Below are 25,707 nucleotides of genomic sequence, written 5' to 3' on the forward strand. Positions count from 1 at the left end.
TTAATTTGGGATGTCACACATTTGAATGTCAGTACAGGCATACCTCATTGTGCTTTGCTCTATTGCACTTTGTACATGTTTCAGTTTTTACAAGTTGAAGGTTTATAGCAACTTTGTGTTGAGCGTGTCTGTCAGCACCATTTTTCCAGCAGAATTTGCTCACTTTATGTCAGTATGTCACATTTTGATAATTCTCAAAGTATTTAAAGTCTTTTCATTGTTATTATATTTATTATGGTGATCAGTGATCTTTGATGGTATTGTTGTAATTGTTTTGGGAGCATCATGAACTGGGCCCATATGACATGGTGAGCTTAATTTATAAATATTATATGCGTTCTGACCATTCTACCAGCCAGCTGTTCCCTCATCTCTCTCCCTCTCCCTAGACCTCCTTATTCCCTGAGACATAACCATATTGAAATTAGGCCAATTAATAACCCTACAAAGGCCTCTAAGTGTTCAAGTAAAGGGAGAAAGCTAGTCCTTTTGTGCCAAGTTGTGAATGCAAGGGAAAAGTTCTTGAGGGAAATTAGAAGTGCTGTTTCAGTGAACACATGAATGTTAAAGCAAAACATCCTTATTGCTGATATGAAGAAAGTTTTAGTGTTTTGGATAGATCAAACCAGCCACAACATTCCCTTAAGCCAAAGCCTGCACCAGAGCAAGGCCCTTACTCTTCTATTTTGTGAAGATTGAGAGGGGTGAGGAAACTGCAAAAGGGAAGTTTGAAGCTAGCAGAGGTTGGTTCCTAAGGTTTAAAGAAAGAAGCTATCTTGATAACATCTAAGTGCTGATGTAGAAGCTACAAGTTAAATTAGATCTAACTATGATTATTAATGAAGGTGACTACGATAAACATCAAATTTTCATTGTAGATGAAATAGCCTCCTATTGGAATAGGATGCCATTGAGGACTTCCATAGCTAGAGAGGAGAAGTCAGTGCCAAGTCAGTGCTTCAAGGCTTCAGGGGACAGGCTAACAATCTTGTTAGGGGCTAATGCAGTTGGTAACTTTAAGTTGAAGACAGTGCTCAGTTATCATTTTGAAAATACTAGGACCCTTAAAAATTATGATAAATCTACGGTGCCTGTGCTCTGTAAATGGAACAACAAAGCCTAGAAGAAAGCACATCTGTTTATAGTATGGTTTACTGAATATTTTAAGCCTGCTGTTGAGACCCACTTCTCAAAAAAAGAGATTTATTTCAAAGTATTACTGCTCATTGAGGATGCACCTGGTTGTTCAAGAGCTCTAATGGAGATGTAGAATGGGATTAATGTTGTTTTCATGCCTGCTAACACAGCATTCGTTCTGTAGCCTATGGATCAATGAGTTGTTTCAACTTTGAAGTCTTCTTATTTAAGAAATACATTTCATAAGATTATGGCTAACATAGATTATGAATTCCTCTGATGGATCTGGGCAAAGAAAAATGAAAATCTTCTGGAAAGGATTCACCATTCTAGATGCCATGAAGAGCATTCAGATTTGTGGGAAGACGTAAAAAATACCAGCATGAACAGGAATTTGGAAGAAGCTGATTCCAGCACTCATCAATGACTTTGAGAGGTTCAAGACTTCAGTGGAAGAAGTAACTGCAGATGTGATGGAAAGCAAGAGAATAAGAATTAGAAGTGGAGCTTTAAGTCGTGACTGCATTGCTGCAATCTCTCATTGATAAAATGGTTTCTTGAGATGGAAATAGGATGGAAATAGGATGCCACTCCTGGTGGAGACTGAAGAGTGTAGAAATGACAACAAGGGATTTAGAATATTGCATAAGCTTAGTTAATAAAGCAGTGGCAGCCGGGACTGGAAGAGATTATGCTGAGTGAAGTAAGTCCAGCAGAGAGAGTCAGTTATCATATGGTTTCACTTACTTGTGGAGTATAAGGAATAACAAGATATTGAGAGATGGAGAGGAGAAGTGAGTTGGGGGAAATCGGAGGGGGAGACAAACCATGATAGACTGTGGACTCTGAGAAACAAACTGAGGGTTTTAGAGGGGAGGAAGGTGGGGGTTGGGTGAGCCTGGTGGTTATTATGGAGGGCATGTATTGCATGGAGCACTGGGTGTGGTGCATAAACAATGAATTTTGGAACACTGAAAAGGAAAATTTAAAAAAATGAATAAAGCAGTGGCAGGGTTTGAGAGGATTTACTCCAATTTTGAAAGAAGTTTACTCATGGGTAAAATGTTGTCAAACAGCATCCTATGCTAGAGAGAAGTAGTTCATGAAAGGGAGTCAGTTGATGCAGCTAATTTCATTACACTTGACCTTTGAACAACACGGGACTCAGAGGTGCCAACTATCATACAGTTGGAAATCCATGCATAATTTGACTCCCTAAAAACCCAACTTCTTGGGGCGCCTGGGTGGCTCAGTGAGTTAAGCCGCTGCCTTCAGCTCAGGTCATGATCTCAGGGTCCTGGGATCAAGTTCCACATCTGGCTCTCTGCTCAGCAAGGAGCCTGCTTCTCTCTCTCTCTCTCTCTCTCTCTCTGCCTGCCTCTCCGTCTACTTGTGATCTCTCTCTGTCAAATAAATAAATAAAATCTTAAAAAAAAAACACGCAACTTCTAATAGCCTACTGTTGATCAGAAGCCTTGTGAATAACATAAACAGTTGACTAATATGTATTTTGTATGTTATATGTATTATGTACTGTAATCTTACAATAAGGTAAGATAGAGGAAAGAATGTTAAGAAAATCATGAGGAGAGAGAAAATACATTTACCACACCATACTGTAAAAAAATCTGCATTATAGTGGATCCCTGTAGTTCAAACCCATGTTGTTCAATGGTCAGCTGTTTAAGAAATTGCCACAGCTCCCCCACCCTTCAGCAACCACCACTCTGATGAGTGAATAGCCATCAACATTGAGGTAAACCCCTCCACCACCAAAAAGACTGTGACTTGCTGAAAAATCAGGTTGGTTAGCATTTTTTAACAATAAATTATTTTTTAAATAAGCTATATGCATTTTTTTAACATAATGCTGTTGCATACTTAATAGACTATTGTATAAACATAACTTTTGTATGCATTGGGAAACAATAGAATTCCTTTGACTGACTTAATTACAGTATTTGCTTTAGTGTGGTGGTCTGGAACTGAACCCACAACATCTGAGAGCTATGCCTGTGTTGGGAAAAGTCAATTTTGGTGCCTATGTATACAGTGATGTTCTGTGAATGGATTTTACCTCTGATTTCTTCAGTTAATGGATGATTCCTGATCTGGAAGTCAAGAGAATTGTATTGTAGTCTAGATTTTGCCACCAAGTCAGAGTGTAAAATTGAGAACAATGTTTTTTTTTAATGTTCCCAGGTAGTCTTAATTTTGTTTTGTTTAATTTAAATTCAAATTAGTTAACATATGTGTAGTATTGGCTTCAGGAGTAGAATTTAGTGATTCATCACTTCCATATAATACCTAGTGCTCATCCTAACAAGTGCCCTCCTAATGCCCATCATCCATTTAGCTCATCCCCCCCAACCCACCTCTCCTCCAGTAAGGCTCAGTTTGTTCTCTATATTTAAGAGTCTCTTATGGTTTGCTTCCCTCTCTGTTTTTATCTTTTGTTTTTCCTTCCCTTCCCCTCCAGGTGGACTTAGTTTGGATAAATGAACTGATTTCAGTAGAGCAGGGTGGCAGGCATTATTTAGTGTTTTCAAACCAGGACCTTTTTGTCACAGAGCATCTCACAGAACTAGTACTGCACATTTTGCTTTGGAAAACAATGGCCCAGAGAATCCAGCTCTGACATTTCCGTGATTACTGCATAAGTGGATATTTTACAAAATAGGCGCTTCAGAGAGAACTTCCTCCATGCAGCAACTAAGGAATTTATTATTTCCTAAGTAGGACATCTATTTTAAGCAGTAAAACTGAAAGAAATCTGTGAGTTTTTGTATTGTGAATAAATAGATGAGATTATCTTGTCTTTTAGACTTTGGTTTGAGCTTTCTCATGTGCTGTTATGTTTCATAACATAAAATAGCTTCTTAAGTGAGGTTTGGGATGGACATTAAAAGAATGTAAGAAATTCGTTCTAGGGACACCTGGGTGGCTCTGTTGGTTGGATGTCTGCTTTCCACTGAGGTCATTGTCCCAGGGTCTTGGGATCGAGTGCCACTTTGGGCTCCTTTTGCTCAGTGGAAAGCCTGTTCCTCCCTCTGCCTGCTGCTCCCTTGCTTGTGTTTACTCTCTCTGTCTGTCAAATAAATGAATAGTATTAAAAAGCAAACAAACAAACAAAAAAACCTTCATTCTTAACAGATTCATACTATTGTGTGAGCTTGACCAGGACTTTTCAGATTTGATATGAACAAATTTGTAAAAAAATTTTTTTTTAAAGATTTTATTTATTTACTTGTCAGAGAGAGAGCGAGCACAGGCAGAGTGGCAGGCAGAGTCAGAGGGAGAAGCAGGCTCCCTGCGGAGCAAGGAGCCCGATGTGGGACTCTATCCCATGATGCTGGGATGATGACCCGAGCTGAAGGCAGCTGCTCAACCAACTGAGCCACCCAGGCGTCCCCAAATTTGTAAAATTTTTGTTGGAAATAGACATAATTGGCTTGCTAAAGTTGTATTAACATTATGTATGCTGCTAATTTTTTAGGGTAGAATGCCTTAAAAAGCCATGTCTTGCAGGTCTTGCGTCTATAAGAATGATCAAGCTGCAAAGGATAATCCAAGTAAAAGTCTTCAGGAGGAAGAACCATGTCCAAGATTTGCCCATCAGCTTGTATATGATGAGTTACACAAGGTACCATCACTACATCAGTTTGTAAACTTTCCAAGACCTATAATCTGATAGAATCCCAAAATACATGTTTCTGCATATTTTTAAGTACATTTGAATAAAAAGTTATGATATAGCAGACACTCATAGAATATGTAGCAGACATTGAATATCCTTTCTCCCTATGTAGCATGACCTGTTGTTTCTATAATATCAGTATCCAACTAAAAAATGTACAGTTTTTATCACTAGGATACCTTGTCTCGTGATAGGAAAAAGTATATGTAACTTCTGATTTTAGCTTTTCCTATTGTGTAAGAAGTCTTTTATCTTTATTTTTCCTATCTATGATTGATGTGTCTTTTCCATTGGCCTCACAAAAACAGTCCTGCATTCTCAAGTTTTAGTGTCGCTAAATGTTCAAGGTGGTTTCTTTAAACTATGTCTCCCTTAAACTTTTCATATAGGTTAGTGATTGGGCTCAGATTATATAATAACTTACTGACAAAGCTTGTATTTCTGTGTAGGCGATAGGTGATCATTTAAATTCCATATCATTTCAGACCTTTAGGTAAACAATACCATAGAACTGAATAAAAGTCATTTCTCTTAGAGTCTCCCAGATTAAATGGTAAATGAGTTTTGATCTATAGGATAAAAATATCACCATTGTTTAATGGTCTTGAACATACATGTTTTCAAAAACAGTTTAAGTGCAGAATATCACTAAAATTAAACCAATTAAATCATTATTGCATTCCTTTTTCTTTTCTTTTTTGGGGTATTATGTAATATTTAAAAAGCTATGCGGGGCACCTGGGTGGCTCAGTGGGTTAAAGCCTCTGCCTTCGGCTCAGGTCATGATCCCAGGGTTCTGGGATCGAGCCCCGCATCGGGCTCTCTGCTCAGCGGAGAGCCTGCTTCCTCCTTCTCTCTCTCTGCCTGCCTCTTGGCCTAATTGTGATCTCTGCCTGTCAAATAAATAAATAAAATCTTAAAAAAAAAAAAAAAGTTTAAAAAAAAATAAAAAAATAAAAAGCTATGCCACAAATTATATGTACCACTTAATATTTGGCAGTAAGCCTAAGGCAGAATTAAGATGCTAAAATTTAAAAAGTTTCTAGTTACTGTTGACCTTCAGTGATTCAACATGTGTGTCAGAGTTTTATTAAAGATCTTGTTTGTTATTATGACCAACACTTGGTTTACTTAATAATCCCCATTGTTTGTTTCCCTAAAGTAAACTCTGCATCGTGGATTAGCTTCTTACTATCATTGCTTTTGTTTCATGTCTTACATTGTCAGTATAATTGTGGTAATACAACTCATTTTAATCTAAAATGCAGCTTAAGGAAGTATCCACAGTACTTTAAAGTAAAATGGAAGTGAGAAACATCAAAAGAAGCCTTTGGTAGAAATGCAATAATGTTTTAATTATTACTGTTACACATTCCTGTCAAAATGAAGAAATTTAAAAAAAAATGAAGAAATTTTACTTTCACTTGTGCGGTTTCCTCAGTATGTGTGCATCTTAAAATGTGGCTTGTTTTGTTTATTTTAGGTTCATTATTTATTTGGTGGGAATCCAGGAAAATCTTGCTCCCCAAAGATGAGATTAGATGACTTCTGGTCACTGAAGTTATGTAGGCCTTCAAAAGATTACTTACTGAGGCACTGCAAGTACCTGATAAGAAAACACAGGTATAAAAATACTTCACTGAAAACTTTTATTTAACATTATTAGCTGTTGGTTGGTGTTAGCTCGACTTTGGAGATGGGGCTTTGTCTTTGGAAATTTACTAAAACAACAGTATAAATACTATGAAGATCGTGACTCTTGTAAATGCCCTGTTACTTTCCTTATTTTTGCTTTCCTGTTTCAAAGGAAGCTGCAAAGTGAAAATACACACTGATGCTAAAATTTTCTAGATATAGAACAAGAAAATTTTGTGACTGTTAGTGGAAGAAATTTATATGAAGGTGATGAGCCTATCTTCCAGTAACAAGACCTACTGAGTACAAAGCAGATCAGTTCTATATTATTGCCATATGCCTAGCCAGTTGGTAACATTCTTAACAGTGAATGAGATGATATAGTTGACTAAATATCTTTCTAATCTGGTGTTTCAGAATAAAACTTCAAATATGATTTTGGTTTTACATCATTACCTTTGCCATTTAGTTGCAAAATCATGTAATCAAACATTTTCATATATATTTCCTGGATCATGTTTGCTTTTGAGCCCTAGCAGGTGATGAGCTACTGAAAAATATAGGAAAGCGTATCTGTCCTTTCAGTTATTGGTAATGTTTGGCATTAAGAAAAATTTATGGTTTGAAAGGAGAAGGTTAGCCTTTAATGATGATAATAGTTACCATTTATTTTGCAATTTTTGTGCTAGATCTTGCATATTATTTCTACAGTAAGGCAATTGAGTAAGTGCTGTTCTTATCACTATTTTATAAAAGAAGAAATGAGGTATTTTTAAATGGGTTACATAATTCACCTAGAGTCACTCAGCCATTAGCGACACAGCCAGGATACGGTCCTGAGTATTTTGACCCCAGCATTCATCACTTCACCACCGCCATCATCACTACACATGCGCTCGTGGATGTCTGTGTGTTTACACATACATGTTTATATGTGTCGTATATATTTATGTATTATATTTTATATATAATATAAATACATAAAAACCTCTGTGTGGTATAAATTATTAAACTGTTTTCCTTTATCATACCCCGTTTACTTATTGTTCATATCTCCACTCTCACAAGTTGTGCTTGAGAGATAATAACGGAAGCTAGTTATTTCTGTTACTTTGGCATTACGGTGACTAGTGTATTTCCTATCTCTGTATTCGGGAGAAAGGGTCTGAATCCTCTTGTTGACTGGATGACAAAAGATAAATTCTGTTTTATTAATAAGATTTAAGCTTCAGGCACCTTCAACTAAGGTTTACACTGATAAAATTTTATTCCTTTGTATTTTACTTAATGTTAAAGTTAGTTTTTCAAAGGATGAAACAAATTTAGGGAAATTAAACTATTCTTTTTCTACTTCAGATACAGCAGCTGGTAGTTGGATATTAAATTGACCTCTTTTGAAAAATTTCCTGACCAAAAGCCCGTTGGAGATTAGAGATTTTTTAGCGCTATATGTAAGAATTTGAATTCACTTATAAACACTTTCCTCTGGATTTTAATTTTAAAAAGTAATGGGTGGTTAATAAAAAAATAAAATAATAAGTCCTCTCAGCCTGCAAAATAATTGACTCATTCATCATCCTGTCATTGAGAAATAACAGCTTCCTGTTTTGGTATATATCCTTTATATGTGCACACATATATTTTTGCTTAACTGAAAAATGGGGATCATAATGCTTTGAATTTTATTTCTTTCAATGAATGGTATATTGCAAACATCTTATTACCATGTTAACAAATACAAATTATAATTCTAATGTCTGCATAGTGTTCTGTTTTATGTAATTTACCCGTTTACTTTTGTAAAATATATAGCTTATTTCCAGCGTATTTTCTATTATAAATTAATAGTAATGTGATATTATTATATGCTTCCATATGTACCCCTATCAAAATTCTGTAGGATATTGATAGAATTGGTTAATTATCATTTGCCTTACAGAAAGTTGACTTTCATTCCTTCCAGAAGTAAGTAGGATTATTCATTTTCTCATAATCATGCCATTCTGAGAAGTATTAATTTTTTTTTTACCTTTGACAGTTTTTCTCTTTTGAAAATTTATCAGTGGGCAGGTGAAATGACAGTTTGTGAGAATCTGAAATATATATTATGGCATGTTTTAAGTTTTAAATACAAACATTGTTAGTGGCTTGTGCTGGTAAAAGGCATAAAGTAAGGAATGTCAGTGGATAAAGAATAAAAGACAGTAGTCAGTAACAAATCATTTAAATCTTTAAATATATGATGAAAGATTCTAGCAAATTTTGTGGGGGTGAGAATGGTTCATAAAACAGTGACCAAAGCTGAGAGGCAACAAGTGTGTATGATGGGGCAAAGAAGTAGCTTTTGAAATTTTCTACCATGGGAAAAGAAGTATAGGCTAGCTCATCTCAGAACTGAAACCAGAAAAGCCTTGAAAGGAGAATTTAAGAATAGTTAAAGACCCTATCCATTTATATAGAGAATTTTCAATTAGAGTAGTAACAGTAGAATAAAAATATGGAACACAGTATTCTTCTTTTCTAATTGTGATTACTTTTTGACTTAAGTTCTTAGAGCTAATGTCTTATATTGGAAGAAGTATCAGACCTGCACCTTGGATTGATCTTCAAGCCTTGTAACTTAATCTTTCTGGAGATCACTGTGCTCGTGTGTAAAATGGTCAGAGCAATTGCCTGCGGGTTTTTATAAACAGCAATGAAACTTCATTCATTTAAGAAATATTTATTGAGCACCTACTGAGTAGTTACTAAATATTATCCTAGGCTCTGTGGATATGTCAAAGAAGAAAATAAGCAAAAATTCCTATCTCTTGAGTTTCTGTCTTCTGAAGGAAGACTAGCAGTAAACATAATAAGGAATTTATATGTTAATAAGTACTATGAAAAAGAACTAAAAGAGGTTTAGAACTATTTTTGTGCAAGTGAGGGAGCTGGGTATGTGTTTTTTAAACAAGAATATTAGGATAGACCTCACTGCAAAGGTGACAACTGAGTAGTGACCTAAAGAACCCAAGGGAGGAGGGTTACCTCGGTGGCTCAGTCAGTTAAGTAACCGACTCAGGTCATGATGTCAGGGTTGTGAGATCAAGGTCGTGAGATCACATCAGGCTCCATGCTCAGTGCAGTCAGCTTGAGATTCTCCCTCTCCCTCTGCCCTTCCCCCAACTTCCTCTTATGTTTGCCCTCTCGCTTCCTCTCTGAAATAAATACATAAATGTTTTTTTAAAAAAATAAAGAATATGAGGGAATGAATCATGTAGAAATTTGAGAGGAAAAGTGTTCCAGGTAGGTAATAGACAAGGCTCTGAGGTTAAAAATATGCCTGGATTATTTGAGGAGTCAATTGAGGAGAACAGTGTGGTAGAAGCAGAGTAAGTGAGGTAATTGTGGTAGGAAATGAGGTCAGAGAGCTAAGAAGGGGACAGTTGGTGAAGGGTCTCTGGCTTTACTCTGAGTAAAAGGAGAGCATTAAAAGTTTTTACATTGAGGAATTTTACATTTTTACATTGAGGAATAACACACTCAGCTTTCCCAAAATAACTGAGTAAATTTGAGGTTGTGGCTGTGTTCACTCAGATGGGAAATTCTTCAGAAACAACAGGTTTGTGTGTTAGAAGGATGAACTCAGTTTGATATACTTCAGGTTTTAGAGACCACGTGTTAATATTTGAAGGAAAGGCATGGGCCAGTTATTATTACTTTTGTGAGTGATCAGTAAAGAAAAGGAGCTTGGTTAGAATGAGAAGAATAGAGAGATGTTGGCATTATTTGATGACCACCACCATTTGAGGGAAGGCAGAAGAAGAGATACTCCATGAAAGAGACCAAGAAAGCCCAGTAAGGTTCTGGGTAAACTTTGAAGATTGCACCAACAGAATTTCTTGATGGATATGGGTATGAGAGGAGAGCAGTCAGAGCATCTTGAGACTCCTGTCTACAACTAATTTGAACTGATAGCAAAAGGCCCATTTTATTTATTTATTTTATATATTTTTATTTTTATTTATTTTTAAAGATTTTTTTTTAAGATTTTATGTTATTATTTATTTGACAGACAGAGATCATAAATAGAGAGGCAGGCAGAGAGAGAGGGAGGAGGAAGCAGGCTCCCTGCCAAGCAGAGAGGACCCTAGGATCATGACCTGAGCTGAAGGCAGAGGCTTTAACCCACTGAGCCACCCAGGCACCCCTGAAGATTTTATTCTTAAGTAATCTCTACCCCTCAGTATGGGCTCAAACTCAAAACTCCAAGATCAAAGAGTCACATGCTCTACTGACTGAGCCAGCCAGGTACCCCGGCCCACTGTAGATATTTGAAAAGACACAGACCTTTTTTCCTACCAATCTTCAGATGAATTCAAGAGTTTAAGGAACATTTCTGCATTGCAGGCAGAATAGATAGAAGTTGGTTTATATCAGTTGAATAGAGCATGAAAATTACCTTTCTTATTTAAATTTCACATTAAATTAGACACCTGGTATTTCATTCTGTGGGACCCTACCCTATGCTGCTGGGTTGGCTTGTTTATTTTCATTATTGTTCTTATGGAAAACAGTTATATATTCTATTTAGTTAAAATATAAATTTGTAGAGATAGAAATACACTATATGCCAAGAAACAAGTCTTTGTTCTTAATGGTACCACACAGTACAGTAAATAAAGTGCCACTATTATTTTTCCCTATAACATTCAAATTTATGCACTTACCAATAATTTAGGGTAGAAAGAGACAAAAGAAAAACTTTTTATTAGGATTAATTCCTCTTATTTTAGGTACAGGACACAGTTGTTGGCTGAAACAGAATTCTAGACTACAGACATAAATGCAGTGATGAGTTTTTGCAGGCCAAAGAAAGCTTAGAAAAAAAGAAGAGAGAAAACAAACCTTCTAGGAAAATGGATCTCTAGACTGGATTTAAAAGGATGGTAGGTGTGTTTGTTAAGTTATTTCAGGGACTAAAGGATAAAGACATTCTTAGGATATATCACTAAAAGAAAAGTTATGAGAATATCCAGACATTGCCTCAACCTTTGAACAGTGAGGCCTAATGAAGAATTGTTTAGGGTCTTGGAACAATTCTACTAGCAAGGAATCACTGTAGTAGCTTTCCTTGTAACTGAGCCTCTGTCTTTCTTCTTTTTACCCGTTTCTCCTATTCTACTCATTATTACAAATTCTGCTTTCCCTCAACCTCATAGCTTCCAAGGATAGACAGACAGATAGATAGGTACATATGGCTCTGTAAATGAGTAGGTAGATAAATAGGAAGAAAGCAAAGAAAAGAGGGATAGGAAGAGAAGGAATCTACCTACTATCTCATGTCTCTGTTTACTGACTTCTGTGTTTTGTGTGCCTTTTATGTCCTTGTGTATCTCACATTCAGATTCTCTAAGAGAGTATCTTCTTAGAGAGGGCTCCCTGGGAAGAGTATCCCTATTGGGAATAATTCTGCCAGGCTACTTTATAAACTGCTGATCAAGCTCAAGAGGATTGCTTTTGTCTCAGGTACCTAACCCATTTTGGACAAGGTGGTAGAGTAACATGACCTCTGCCTAAGGAGTTCTCTCATCTGAGGGCTTGAAGACTAGCTGACAATCACGGTACTATTTGATACAATAGAACTGTAATGTTTTGCTAGTCTTTGCCATGCTGAAAATACAGGTACTCTATCTCTGAGATTAGCTCTAAAGACAGGAAATTATTGATGCCATCAGCCTGAACACCATTGTGGAAGAAGGTTCATTATTTTCCTTTCCCAAATGAAACTAAATGTCCTCTTTTCTGTCTCTCTGTACAATATTTTGAAAAGCATACCAGCTTATTACAAATAAATCCGTGTATAATTATGCCATAACAAAAGATTTAAATAGATAAATAGTCTCAAACAGACTTTTTTCCTGATAGGGAACTAATTCATTGTTTCCTTTTCAGCTTTGGAATCAGATGGATCTGCATTTGATTCTACTACTGCCACTTTTTAGCTCTTATCTTGGCCAAGTTCATTGTCTGAGCCTCCGTTTCTCATCTGTTTTTTTTTTTTTTAAGTGATGATAAAACTTACTGTCATCAGAGTGGGGGTAAATGAAGTGATATATGTAAAATACTCAATGCAGTGTCTACCACAAGACATGCTTGATAAGTGGTTGCTGCAGTTGTTATTCTTGACTGAGACAGGAAATAATATTATTAAAAATATTTAATCATTTTAAAATACATATATTTTCAATCACTGTTAGTGATACTCCAGAAAAGAAACTATACTCATTTCTGTTTCTGAGTACCCTGTTAGGCACCTCTGGTGGATTGTATAGTGCACAGATCAAACCAGGTGTTTTTATTTTAGCTCTACTTGTTTTTTATGAAACACATTTGGCTCTTTTGCAGTTTTGTTATGTAAAATATTTGACATGTTCACTATGTTTCATAGTAGTTTTAATCTTATTTTGTAGTTCTAAGAGAAGGGTAGGAAGTGCTCCTCCCCGGTCCCTAGCACCGTGACTGCCTGTGCCCACCTGGCATTACCAAGTATATCCCCGGGGACTCCGCAGCTACACCGTCTCCATGGCAGTGTTTGTCCTTCTGGAGTCCCAGACATGGGCTCTTGTTAGATATCCATGTGACTCCTCAGACACAGAGTATTCCATTCCAGGTCTAAGTGACATTTCTGTGTTTTCCCATAACTCCAGACAATTATTATTCTTGTTTGCATTTTCTAGGTTTGAAGAAAAGGCCCAAATGGATCCCCTTAGTGCTTTGAAGTATTTACAAAACGATCTTTATATAACCGTGGATCATTCAGACCCAGAAGAGACAAAAGAGGTAAAGGTGGTAATAAACTTCAGAAAGTGCGCGTTAAAAAAAAAAAGTCTTTCTAACTTGCTGATTTTTCTCTTAGATGTTTAAAGGATGATGAAGAAAATATGACACTAATAATTTTTAAAGTAGCACAGAGCAGTTGAAATAAAAATTGAGTAGGCTTACTAAAGCCCTTAATCCATTAAGAAAAGGATTCTCAGGTTTAAGGTTTTAACTTAGACATTACTTTTGTGTATTGGGAAGGAAATAGAAATTTTTACTTCCATAGTCCCATGCTTCTCTCTCTTAAAGATTGCATAATGGCTCGATATAAACTTTCCTGTTGATACTTCAAAATCCTGTAAGAGAAAAAAGAAAACTCTCCTCTTTTGTAAGAAGAAAGTGAAGAGAGGTTAGTGAGAGTAGAATCCCTGCTGCCTTGATATTATATGATTGTTGTAGCAGGGTAGTTCAACTACAGGCTACTGACTTCTTTTATCGCGTGTCCCTAATCTTGAGAAATGAGTAGCAGATCATTACTTTTAAGGGTTTTAAGGAGATGTCATGTTTTAGGGCGTACCTGGTTATCTGCAGTGTGTGTGTGAACACACGTGCAGTGTTTCATGGTCTTACAGCTGGTCTTCCTAGTCACCGCTGAGATTTCCTTCTGTCACTTTTAACTTTCGCCAGACATCCTTGTTCATAGTTCATTTAGCAACATCTGGAACTGCAATCCATTTTACCTTCCACTCACAGAACTGGTGCTGATGATACCATCTTTTTCCCTGTTCTCAGTTGCTTTGCTTTGGCTTTTCAATAGCAACATCAAGCAGTGCTTTTTTCTTGTTCAGCAGTGACACAGGTTTCAGATTTAATGTTAGATCATTTTCAGGTACCAGGTTCATTATACTTTCAAGCAGTAGAGCCTGCATGCCCTTGGCCCCAAAACAAAGAGATTCTCTTTCATAGTTGCCTACTGTGAAAATAAGTTTGATTACTCTTTGTCAGTATTAGTTAAAACCCTTCTCTAGGCGAAGAATCAGAACATGCTCTAGAACCCCCCTGAAGGGGGCAGTTCATTGTCTCTCCTTGAGTCTTCAGTCAGTTCATGATACTCTCCGAAATGGGGGAATTATCAGAGTTCAGCCAAGTAGCAGAATATGTTTGGTTTCAGCTGTTACGGCTTATAACTAAAACATAATTGTGAAGAGTCTATAAATGACCATGCATTTGAAAGTTATAAATAGATTTCCTTGTGTTTTCTCCATAGTCTATCTAAAATGGCTGTCACCTGGGAACATTCATTTTTCTCTTATTTTTTAAAACTAAAACAAAACAAAATATTGCAAAGTAAATAAATTCAGCTGTGTGAACTGCAAGTAGGCCAAAGAAAACAGACAGTTTGTTCTTAAAGCTAAGCTAATGGGAAAAACCAGGCCAGGGAGGTATCTCAAGTTCAAAGGAGCCATTTTTAAAATTTTGGTAGCGGGTTTCTCCCTTTTCTCCTTTCCTCGGTAGTTTGAAATTGTGATTTTGTATGCCACAGACTTAACGTTTTTTAAAAGTGGAAAGCTTTTTAAAAGCTTTATCTGTTGGGGCTCCTGGGTGGCTCGGTGGGTTAAAGCCTCTGCCTTTGGCTCAGATCATGATCCCAGAGTCCTCAGATCGAGCCCCGCATCGGGCTCTCTGCTCTGCGGGGAGCCTGCTTCCTCCTCTCTTTCTCTCTCTGCCTGCCTCTCTGCCTAGTTGTGATCCCTGTCTGTCAAATAAATAAATAAAATCTTTTAAAAAAAAAAATAAAAAAATAATAAAAAAATAAAAGCTTTATCTGTTAAGAGCTGTTTAACCCTAACAGAAGTTAGCTACAGTGGTGCTGTGCGTGTGTGTCATTGTCGGAATTGCTTCAGAGACTTTCTGAGGACAATACCCTTGCCCCCAGATTCTCCTGTCTGCTCTTATGGAACAGAATCCTCACTCCTGACATTGAGGATTACTGCTTCATAAGAGTATTATTTTGTTTAAAAATGTGTAAATGGATTTTGTTTTGAGAAAAGAAATCCTTTGGTGACAGTTCTAGGATACATACTTAGCATATTTCTCAGTAGTAAGGCATATAGAGCTTCACTTTCCTTATATCATTCCAAGTTTTTTGTGGAAGCTTGTTTTTGTTCTCTCTGTATATTTTTACAAATTTTTTTATTATGTTAGTGATTGTATCAGCAACTAGAAGTAGTTTTTAGATTTTTCTCTTTTTTGGGAGGCTGATGACGATCATCATTATGCCTGTTATTGGGAAAAATGATGGTGGACTACCAGCTTTATACCAAATAATGATTCTTTTCTTTCCTTCAGTCTTCAGAACATGGATTCTAAATTGGCAGTGAGCTGCTGATAAACCTTATGAAAATGGTATTTTTTTCTAGAAAAGGCCTGAGAGAAGGTTGCCTAACTTAATTCTGCTGTTTTCAAAGAAGATTCTATAATAGAGAAGGAATGAGAAAAACAAGTTTTGAGCCAGTATTGCACATTTTGTATTAATTACATTTCTGCTGAGCTTCCAAAGTACTGGTGTCATTCATTTAACAGATGTGTATTGAGTCCCTACAGTATGCCAGGCATTCTTCTAGGCACAGGAAATATATTGGTGAACCAAGCAAAATACCTACCTGGGTGGTACTTAACTACTAGTGGTGAGAGATGATAAACTTAATAAATAAGCAAATTATAAAGTACATTAGTAATGATAGGTATTAAGGAAAAATTAGAGATAAAAAGGGTAAAGGAAGACCAGAATTAGAAGGGGTGAGAACTGGAGAGTTGCATTATTAAATAGGATGCTCTTAGTAGGTTCATTTAGAAATGAGATGTACACAGAGACTTGAAGGGTGTGAGGAAGTGAGGTAAGCAGATAATTTGGGGAAGATATTTCCTGGCAAAGGGAGGGTTAGAACAAAGACCTGAGGGTGGGAGCATCCTGGCTTTGTGTAGAAGAACAGCAAAGAGGCCACGGTAGCTGGAGTAGAGGTAAGAATGATGGCACTAGTCACAGATGAGGTCAGAGAGTTAAGAGCAAGGATCGGGAGATCAGATTGTGAATGACTTAATAAGTCAGTGTTAGGACTTTGGTTTTCACTCTGAATGAATAAGGAGCCAGGGTGGGGTATTGTGCAGAGGAGTGATGTGATCTGCTTTCTGTCTTACCTGACTTAAGATCACTAAGATCTAAGATCACTCTGACTACTGTATTGAGAACAGACTAGAGGAGAATAAGAATGGAGACAGACCTCTAAGGGAGATGGTAGAAATTGAAGCAAGGGATTATTGTAGTGCACACCAACGTATCAGCAGTAGAAATAGAGGCAAAGTAGACCATATTCTCAATAACGTATCAGCAGTAGAAATAGAGGCAAAGTAAACCATATTCTCAATATATATTAAAGGTGGAACCAACAGTGGGAATGCAAACTGGTGCAGCCCCTACAGAAAACAGTAGGGAGGTTCTTCAAAAAGTTAAAAATAGGGGCGCCTGGGTGGCTCAGTGGGTTAAGCCGCTGCCTCCGGCTCAGGTCATGATCTCAGGGTCCTGGGATCAAGTCCCTCATTGGGCTCTCTGCTCAGCGGGGAGTCTGCTTCCTCCTCTCTCTCTGCCTGCCTCTCTGCCTACTTGTAATCTCTCTCTGTCAAATAAATAAATAAAATCTTTAAAAAAAAAAAAAAGTTAAAAAAAAAGTTAAAAATAGAACTACCACACAATCCAGCAATGGAACTACTAGATGTTTACCCAAAGAATCCAAAAACACCAATTCAAAAGGATAGGTGTATTTTGATGTTTATAGCAGCATTATCTACAATAGCCAAATTATGGAAATAGTCCAAGTAGCCATCAGTTCACTCACACACACACACACAATTGAATATTACTTAGCCATTAAAAAAGAATGAAATCTTGTCATTTGCTATGGTATGATGGAGCCAGAGAGCATTATGCTAAATGAAATAAGTCAGAGAAAGACAAATACCATATGTTTTCACTCATGTGTGGAATTTAAGAAACAAAACAAATGAGCAAAAAGGGGGAAAATAAGAGGCAAACCAAGAAACAGACTTTTGAAAGTATTCTCTACACCTAACGTGGGTCTCAAACCTGCAGCCCCAGCTCCAGAGTCACACACTCTACCCACTGAGCCAGCAGGTGCCCCAGCAGACTTAGCTATAGAGAACAAACGGATGGTTATCACGAGGTTGGGGGGAGAGGGGTTAAATAGGTAATGGGAATGAAGGAATGCACTTGTGATGAGTACTGGGTGGTGTATGGGAATGTGGAATTACTATATTGTACATCTGAAACTAATATTATACCGTGTGTTGACTAACTGGAATTTAAATTAAAACTTAAAAAAGTAAAACCAATGGAATTTTACGATCAGTTAGATGTAGGGTTTGAAAGAAAGGACTCCAGAGTTACTAGCATTAGTAAATGGAGTTAATATCAACTGAAAAGAGAAGCCTCTGGGTAGACCCAGGGCTCCTGATCGGGATCAGGAGTATAATGTTGGCTGCTATCTCCAGTTTGAGGTGCCTTGGAACAGCCAGCATTTTACACGTTGAGGTGATAGTTGGTTATTCATATCTGACTTTATTCAGATTGTGTAATATCACTTAGTACCTATTAAAATCCTAGGCCTGTCAGAGAAAGGGGAACCCTCCTATGCTGTTGGTGGGAATGCAAGCTAGTGCAACCACTCTGGAAAACAGCATGGAGGTTCCTCAAAATGTTGAAAATAGAACTACCGAATGACCCAGCAATTGCACTACTGGGTATTTACCCTAAAGATACAAACGTAGTGATCCAGAGGGGCACATGCACCCAAATGTTTATAGCAGCAATGTCTACAGTAGCTAAACTATGGAAAGAACCTAGATGTCCATCAACAGATGAATGGATAAAGAAGATGTGGTATACATACACAATGGAATACTATGCAGCCATCAAAAGAAATGAAATCTTGCCATTTGTGACGACGTGGTTGGAACTAGAGGGTATCATGCTTAGCGAAATAAGTCAGTCGGAGAAAGACAACTATCATATGATCTCCCTGATATGAGGAAGTGGAGATGCAACATGGGGGGTTAAGGGGGTAGGAGAAGAATAAATGAAACAAGATGGGATCAAGAGGAAGACAAACCATAAGTGACTCTTAATCTCACAAAACAAACTGAGGGTTGTTGGGGGGAGGGGGGTTGGAGTAGGGGTGAGGTTATGGACAATGGGGAGGGTATGTGCTATGGTGAGTGCTGTGAAGTGTGTAAACCTGGTGATTCACAGACCTGTACCCCTGGGGATAAAAAATATATGTTTATTAAAAAGAATTAATTAATTTTAAAAAATCCTAGGCCATTACATAACAGTTCTGCTTAATAAGATCATTAAAATAATAGTTTTTGGCCTATCCTTTTTATGTAGAACCAATAGGTTTATCTTTCACCTTAGAGGTCAGAAAAGAAGGGGCATCTGGGTGGCCCAGTTGGTTAAGCAACTGCTCAAGTCAGCTCAGGTCATAATCCTGGAGTCCTAGGATCAAGTCCCACACTGGGATCCCCACTCAGCGGGGCATCTGCTTCTCCCTCTGACCCTCCCCCCTCTCGTACTTCTCTATCTCATTCTCTCTCTGTTTCAGATAAATAAACGCAGTATTAAAAAAAAAAAAAAAGTCCGAAAGCAGGAATAAATTAACCCTCAAATAAGTAGAAGATAGGAAATTAGTGAAATAGGAAACAGTAGAAAAACATTTAAAAAGTGAGAAGTTGGTTCTTTGAAAAGGTGAATAAAATAGCAAGTCTTACAAAGGAAAAAAAATAGTGAAAATAGTCAGCATCATTATGGACCCTATATACATAAAAAGGGAATAAGCTATTATGAACAGCTGTCAACAAATTCAGCAACTTGATGAAATGGACCAATTTCTTAGAAGACACAACAAAACAGACACAGGAAGAATCAGAAAATCTTAAGGAACTCCATATCAATTACAGACATAGATTGAATTTATAATTGAAAACTTTGTCACGGGGTGCCTGGGTGGCTCAGTGGGTTAAAGCCTCTGCCTTCAGCTCAGGTCATGATCTCAGGGTCCTGGGATTGAGCCTCGAATCGGGCTCTCTGCTCAGCGGGGATCCTGCTTCCCTTCCTCTGTTTGCCTGCCTCTCTGCCTACTTGTGATCTCTGTCAAATAAAATCTTTAAAAAAAAAAAGAAAAAGAAAAAGAAAAAATTTTGTCACAAAGGAAACTGTAGTTCTAAATGGCTTTCTCAGTAAATTCAGTCAATATTTAAGAAAGTAAAAATAACAACTCTTCATAGATTCTGAGAAACCAAAGGAAGATAGAACACTTTCTCAATTCTGTTATGAAGCAGATTGACTCTGATATTAAAAACCCAATAAAAACATTACAAGCAGAGATTATAGACTTCTTGTGAATGAAGATGCAAAATTCTTAATAAAATTTTAGCTAATTGAATTCAGCAATATATAAAAAGGTTAATGCACAATGACCAAGTAAGGGTTTATTCTAGGAATATAAGGTTGGTTTAACATTTGAAAATCAGTCATTCACCACCCTGACAGAATGGAGGAGGAAAACCACAGATCATCTCAGTAAGTGAAGAATAAGCATTTGGCATAATTCAAAACCCATTTATGATTAAAAAAAAAAAATCTTAGCAAACTAGAAAGAAACTTCTTAAATGTCATAAAGGGCATCTATGAAAAACATAACTAGTACTATACTTAATTGTGAAACATTTTCCCTAAAGATTATGACAAAGAGTGTCAGTAGACACCCTCTCTTCAGCATTGTGCTAGAAGTTGTAGCTAATGCAATAAAAAAAAAAGAAAGAAATAGTATATGGAATGGAAAGGAGAAAGGAGAATTGTGTGTAGATCACATTATTGTGTCCATGGAAAACCCCATGCAATCTACAAAACAATAATACTAAGATAAGTGAAGTAAGCAAGATTACAGAATACAAGGTCAGTAGAAAAAAAAATTATATTAGCAGTGAACAATTTGAAAATGAAAATTTTAAACCTGTTTATATTAATGCCAGAATAAATATGTAGTAATAAGTCTAGTGTAAGAAATTAAAGAAGACCTAAATAAATGGAGAGGGATCACATTTATGGATTGAAAGATTAAGGATTATTAAATGCCCATCCTCTCCAGATTTTTTTTTTTTTAAAGGTTTTATTTATTGGGACACGTGGGTGGCTCAGTGGGTTAAGCCTCTGCCTTTGGCTCAGGTGGTAGTCTCAGGGTCCTGGGATGGGGTCCCATATCAGGCCCTCTGCTCAGCAGGGAGCCTGCTTCCCCTTCTCTCTCTGCCTGTCTCTCTGCCTACTTGGTATGATCTCTCTCTCTCTGTGTCAAATAAATAAATAAATAATCTTTCTAAAAATTTATTTATTTATTTATTTGACAGAAATCACAAGTAGGCAGAGAGGCAGGCAGAGAAGGGGAGGTGAAGCAGGCCTGCTGAGCAGAGAACCTGATGCGGGGCTCAGTCCCAGAACCCTGAGATCATGACCCACGCTGAAGGCAGAGGCTTAACCCACTGAGCCACCCAGGCGCTCCCCCCAGATTGGTTTTTACTTTAATGCAGTCCTTATCAATATTAAGGCAAGTTTGGATTTCTTTGTTGTTGTTGAAAAAAACAGGCAAACTGATTATAAAATTTATATAGAAAAGCAGAGGCCCTAGACTAGTCAAAACACTCCTGAAAACAGAAAAACAAAGTTAGAAGTTTCATACTACTTGATTTCAGAATTCTGTATAAGCCACAATTATCAAGACATTGTGGTACTGGCTTAAGGCTAGACAGATCAGTAGAACAGAACAGAGTTCAGAAGTAGAACCACATGGATGTGGTCAGGTTTGTTTGTTAGTTTGTTTGTTTGTTTTGGCCAGGATGCCAAGTCTATTGGGGACTTGGTAGTCTTTTTAACAAATGGTGCTGTTATCTCAACCCCTATCTTACTCTTTACACAAAAACTAATTTAAGATGGCCTAAATATAAAATGTAAAACAGTAAAACTTCAAGAAGTATAACCTTGGGATAGAGATTTCTTGGACATGACACAAAGGCAGTAACCATAAAAGAAAAAAAATACATGGTGCCTGGGTCAGAAGTCAGTGATGTGTCTTACTCATGATTTGAGCTCATGTCGTGATCTGAGGGTTGTGAGATTGATCCCTGGGTTTGGCTCTGCACTGGGCATGGAGCCTGCTAGGGATTCTCTCTCTTTGTCTCTCTTCCCTTTTCCTCCTGCCTCTTACCCTGACACATGCAATATCTCTAAAATAAATAAATAAATCTTTAAAAAAAAAAAAAAAGATCTTGATAAGTTCAGATTTCAACAGAAGTAAAATTTCATAAAAGACCTTTGAAAAATGGACAAGCCACAGACTAAAATAATACTTGCAGTAAATATATATGACAGAGGACTAATACCCAGAATATTTAAAAAACAACAACCAGAAACCCATGGATTTTACATTCTTCTTTTGTTCCCTCTTTTCCTAACTTTTTTTTTTTTTTTAAGATTTTATTTATTTGACAGAGATCACAAGTAGGCAGAGAGGCAGGCAGAGAGGGAGGGGGAAGCAGGCTCCCTGCTGAGGCTCCCTCTTTTCCTAACTCTTGCTCAGATAATTCCTTTAGGATATTTGTCCAGTTTCTGACAGAAGACCATTCACCAAGGCTTAACAAATACTAACCTGGGGCACCTGGGTGGCCCAACTGGTTAAGTGCCTGCCTTTGGCTCAGGTCCTGATCCCAGGGTCCTGGGATCAGGTCCTGCATCAGGCTCCTTGCTCAGCAGGGAGCCTGCTTCTCCCTCTGCCTGCTGCCTCCCCCACCCCCCCGCTTGGGCTCTCTCTCTGGCAAATAAAACAATAAAATCTTTAAATTAAAAACAAAAACAAATATTAATGTGATTGATAACCTGAAATTTTAAAGGCTGGAAGCACAGGTATAAAATACATCTTGAGGAATCAGTGGTATCAACACTTAGGTCTTACAGAGCACTAAGTAATTCCATTGAGATTCTACTCATTGGTCTACTCTCTTCCTTTAATTTACCTGTTTTGCAGCATCCTCATTCAAGATAAAGATAAATAGTTCTCCAAATTAAGTACCATAGTTCTAAATACTCTCAATTTCAGTTGATCTGTTGTTTGTTCACAGTACATTAATACATTTCAAAAATAAAATAATTCCAAGATTTGGTCCAGTATTTGGAAAGCAGTCCAGTAGAAAAATCAGCATATTCTTTAATCTAAATGTAGTGTTCTTCTTGCTACTCTTTGGTGAATAGATTGGGGTAGCATATGTGCAGAGACATACAGTGGCTAGTAAATGGTGTTATTTTTCTCTAATGTGCTTAGCCAGCTAATTTGCTTCTATTTTTCTTCCACAGTTCCAGCTCCTAGCTTCAGCTCTGTTCAAATCTGGTTCAGACTTTACAGCTCTAGGTAAGTATTCCAGCATAGTTTATCCAGTTTAGATGCCCTTGCATTTGGGGAATTGGGTTTGAGTTGCTTTTAAATGAAACATCAGGTGAGATGTTCCCTAGCAAATGGTACAAGTTTCAAGGTAGCAAGCAGATTTTCTAATGACCTGCTACAAAGTTACTTTCCATGCATCAGTCACCAGTTCATGGGTTAGTTTGCAGTTCCTGTTACACCAGTTGCTGGGTTATTATGCAAACGGAAGGCAGTAGAAGCATGATCCAATTAAATAAACTTGAATAGCATTATTTTGGAATATAAGCTGTATATTACTGATACACTCACTATGAGATAACACTTCTTGGTTGAATGACTTTTCCTCTCAGTTTGTCCTTTGTGGAATTGTATGAGATCAACAGATTGTTGATGGGGTAGGCAGTGAAAATATTGTTTTGAGATCTAAGAAAATACATTACCTCTTTACTGAAAATGGGAATTTATGAGTGTTGTTATCTTAATTGTTTAATAAATGTTCTACTTGAAACTCCAGTGTTTCTTAGACACCCCAGATAGGGGCATCAGTCTTCATTTAGGAGTATTCTCATTTGTTATTAATGAGAGTTATTAATAAAGTAAGCTAGACTGTAGTGAAGTGGGGAATCTGTAGAAGTTCCACAATCCAGAGCTTTATTCAGGTCAATTTTTAAGAATCTTTTCATTAGGATAAGTCATTATGATAGCTTTACTTTTTCAACAAGATTGTAGGCTTTTGAAGTATGGGAATTCCCAGCTTTCCCCTTGTCATCATAAAATACAGTCCCACAGTGAATGCTTATTAATTCCATTGATGCCACTGCTATTATTGTTTGCCTTAGAAGTGGGCAGTAATATCGAAATTTTCCAGTATATGTAATATAGATACTATTCTTTATCTCTGGAATAAAATAACATTTTGGAATATCGATTTAATTTTTTCATTGTTTGTCCTTTCGTCTCCTAAAGGTGAACCCTACCTCAAAGGAAAAAAAAATAGCATATATAATTCTGATGTTTTTCAGTGGGATGGGAAAGAATAGGAATTCTCCTTGGGGTTTTGCTCTTTCTTGCTCCATAACCAATAATTAAGGCTTCTCCACTGATCTAGGCAACTTTAGTCCTAATTCCAGAATACTTAGGATTCCACAGGGCAGGACTGAGCAGGCTGCTGTAAAACATAGGTTCTCTGAGAATTCAGATAATCATTTACCACCATTCCATACACGAAGATGTTTTGAGGCTAATAAAGATCTTAACCTTATGATGGAGAACCTACATATAAGTAAGCATTACTTTAGAAAGTCCTTACCCTTGTGAATCTCATCATTTGAAACAGATTTAGTGATACATGAATTAGGTCCCTGGCACATAGATATTCTGTTTGAATAAGCACGTGCCTTGTTATGTGTAGATACCAAAGCCCAGAGCCATTATCTTTATTTTTTTGGTGGGCAGCACTAAAATCTCTCTGGCTGACTTATATTTAGCCTTCAGAATAAGAATTTCTTGGCAGTTATTTAAATATGTTAGGCTGGTGTCAGCAAATATTTTACCTTTAACTTAACTCTTTTCTTTGGTCTCTGTCCTGTTCACTGCCAGCTAATATATTTTATCAGGAACAGTTTGTTTTTCTTGGATTCCAAGCAAACCTCAGAGAACAATACAAACAATAGGAAAAAATACAAAAAGAAAATTCCTACAGGGTTTTATTTTCTACCTTGTCTGAAGGGAGGCAGTATCTTTCATAGTTAAGAGATGAGAGTGTAGGAGAGCAGTTAAGAATCAGAATCTATGTGGGTATCAGCTCTGCCGCTTGCTAATTTCAAAAGTGACTTGAGCAAGTCACCTTTCTAATAATTAATTTCTCCATCTATAAGATGGAGATAATAAGAATACTTACCTCAAGTTGTTGAAAGAATTAAATGAAATAATTACGGAAAACACTTAGCACGATAAAACAGCGTTCCATTCACAGTACTATTATTATCTCCCTTAAAAATGTAACCTTGGGGCACCTGGGTGGCTCAGTCAGTTAAGTGTCCAATTCTTCATTTTGGCTCAGGTCATGATCTCAGGTCATGAGCTTGAGCCCCACATGGGACTCTGTACTCACCAGGGAATCTGCTTCTCTCCCTCTACATCTGCCCCTCCCCCTCCTCCCCCACACCCCGCTAATGCATGTGCATGCTCACATGCTCGCTCTCTCTCTGAAATAAATAAAACAAATCTTTTTTTAAAAACTGAAACCAAATGGGTCATTTCATGTATATATGTATACATTTTTTAAAGATGTTTTTATCTTTTTTTTTTTTTTTCAAGATTTTATTTATTTGACAAAGAGACAGAGAGAGAGGGCACACAAGCATGGGGAGAAGCAGGCTCCCTGCTAGGCAAGGAGCCCAATGTGAGGCTTGATCCCAGGACTCTGGGGTCATGACCTGAGCCGAAGGCAGTTGCTTAATGACTGAGCCACCCAAGTGCCCCTAAAGACTTTCATTTTTAAGTAATCTCTACACCCAGTGTGGGGCTTGAACTTACAACCCCAAGATTGAGAGTCACATGCTCTACTGACCGAGCCAGCCAAGTGTCCCTAAATGTATATATTTTTCATGTGCAGATAAACTAAATATTTCATTTTTTCTAAATTCACCAAAAATATTTGCCTCCACCAAACTTTATGACTGACTTCCTCCAGAATTGTTTATCTTAACTTATTATTGAGAATTAAATGAAAGTATTTATTAATGTCCTATGTAATTTAAAGAATTAGGGGCACCTGGGTGGCTCAGTCGGTTAGGTGACTGCCTTTAGTTCAGGTCATGTTCCTGGGATCCTGGCATTGACCTCCATTTGGGGCTCCTTGCTTAGTGGGGATCCTGCTTCTCCCTCTCCCTCTGC

General features: G+C 37.2%; 1 protein-coding gene across 5 annotated transcripts in view; it reads left to right on the forward strand.

Annotated features, from left to right (window-relative positions):
• Positions 1 to 25,707, forward strand: part of MKLN1 (muskelin 1) — a 337,870-nt gene that overhangs the window by 304,283 nt on the left and 7,880 nt on the right. For all 5 annotated transcript variants that reach the window (XM_059171881.1, XM_059171880.1, XM_059171879.1 and 2 more), the window contains 4 exons: positions 4,666 to 4,780; positions 6,318 to 6,457; positions 13,189 to 13,291; positions 22,743 to 22,797. In XM_059171881.1, the coding sequence (XP_059027864.1) occupies positions 4,666 to 4,780; positions 6,318 to 6,457; positions 13,189 to 13,291; positions 22,743 to 22,797 (413 nt within the window). The remainder of the gene's footprint in view (positions 1 to 4,665; positions 4,781 to 6,317; positions 6,458 to 13,188; positions 13,292 to 22,742; positions 22,798 to 25,707) is intronic.

This window comes from Mustela lutreola, chromosome 4, assembly GCF_030435805.1.
Source record: "Mustela lutreola isolate mMusLut2 chromosome 4, mMusLut2.pri, whole genome shotgun sequence".
NCBI classification, from domain to species: Eukaryota; Metazoa; Chordata; class Mammalia; order Carnivora; family Mustelidae; genus Mustela; species Mustela lutreola.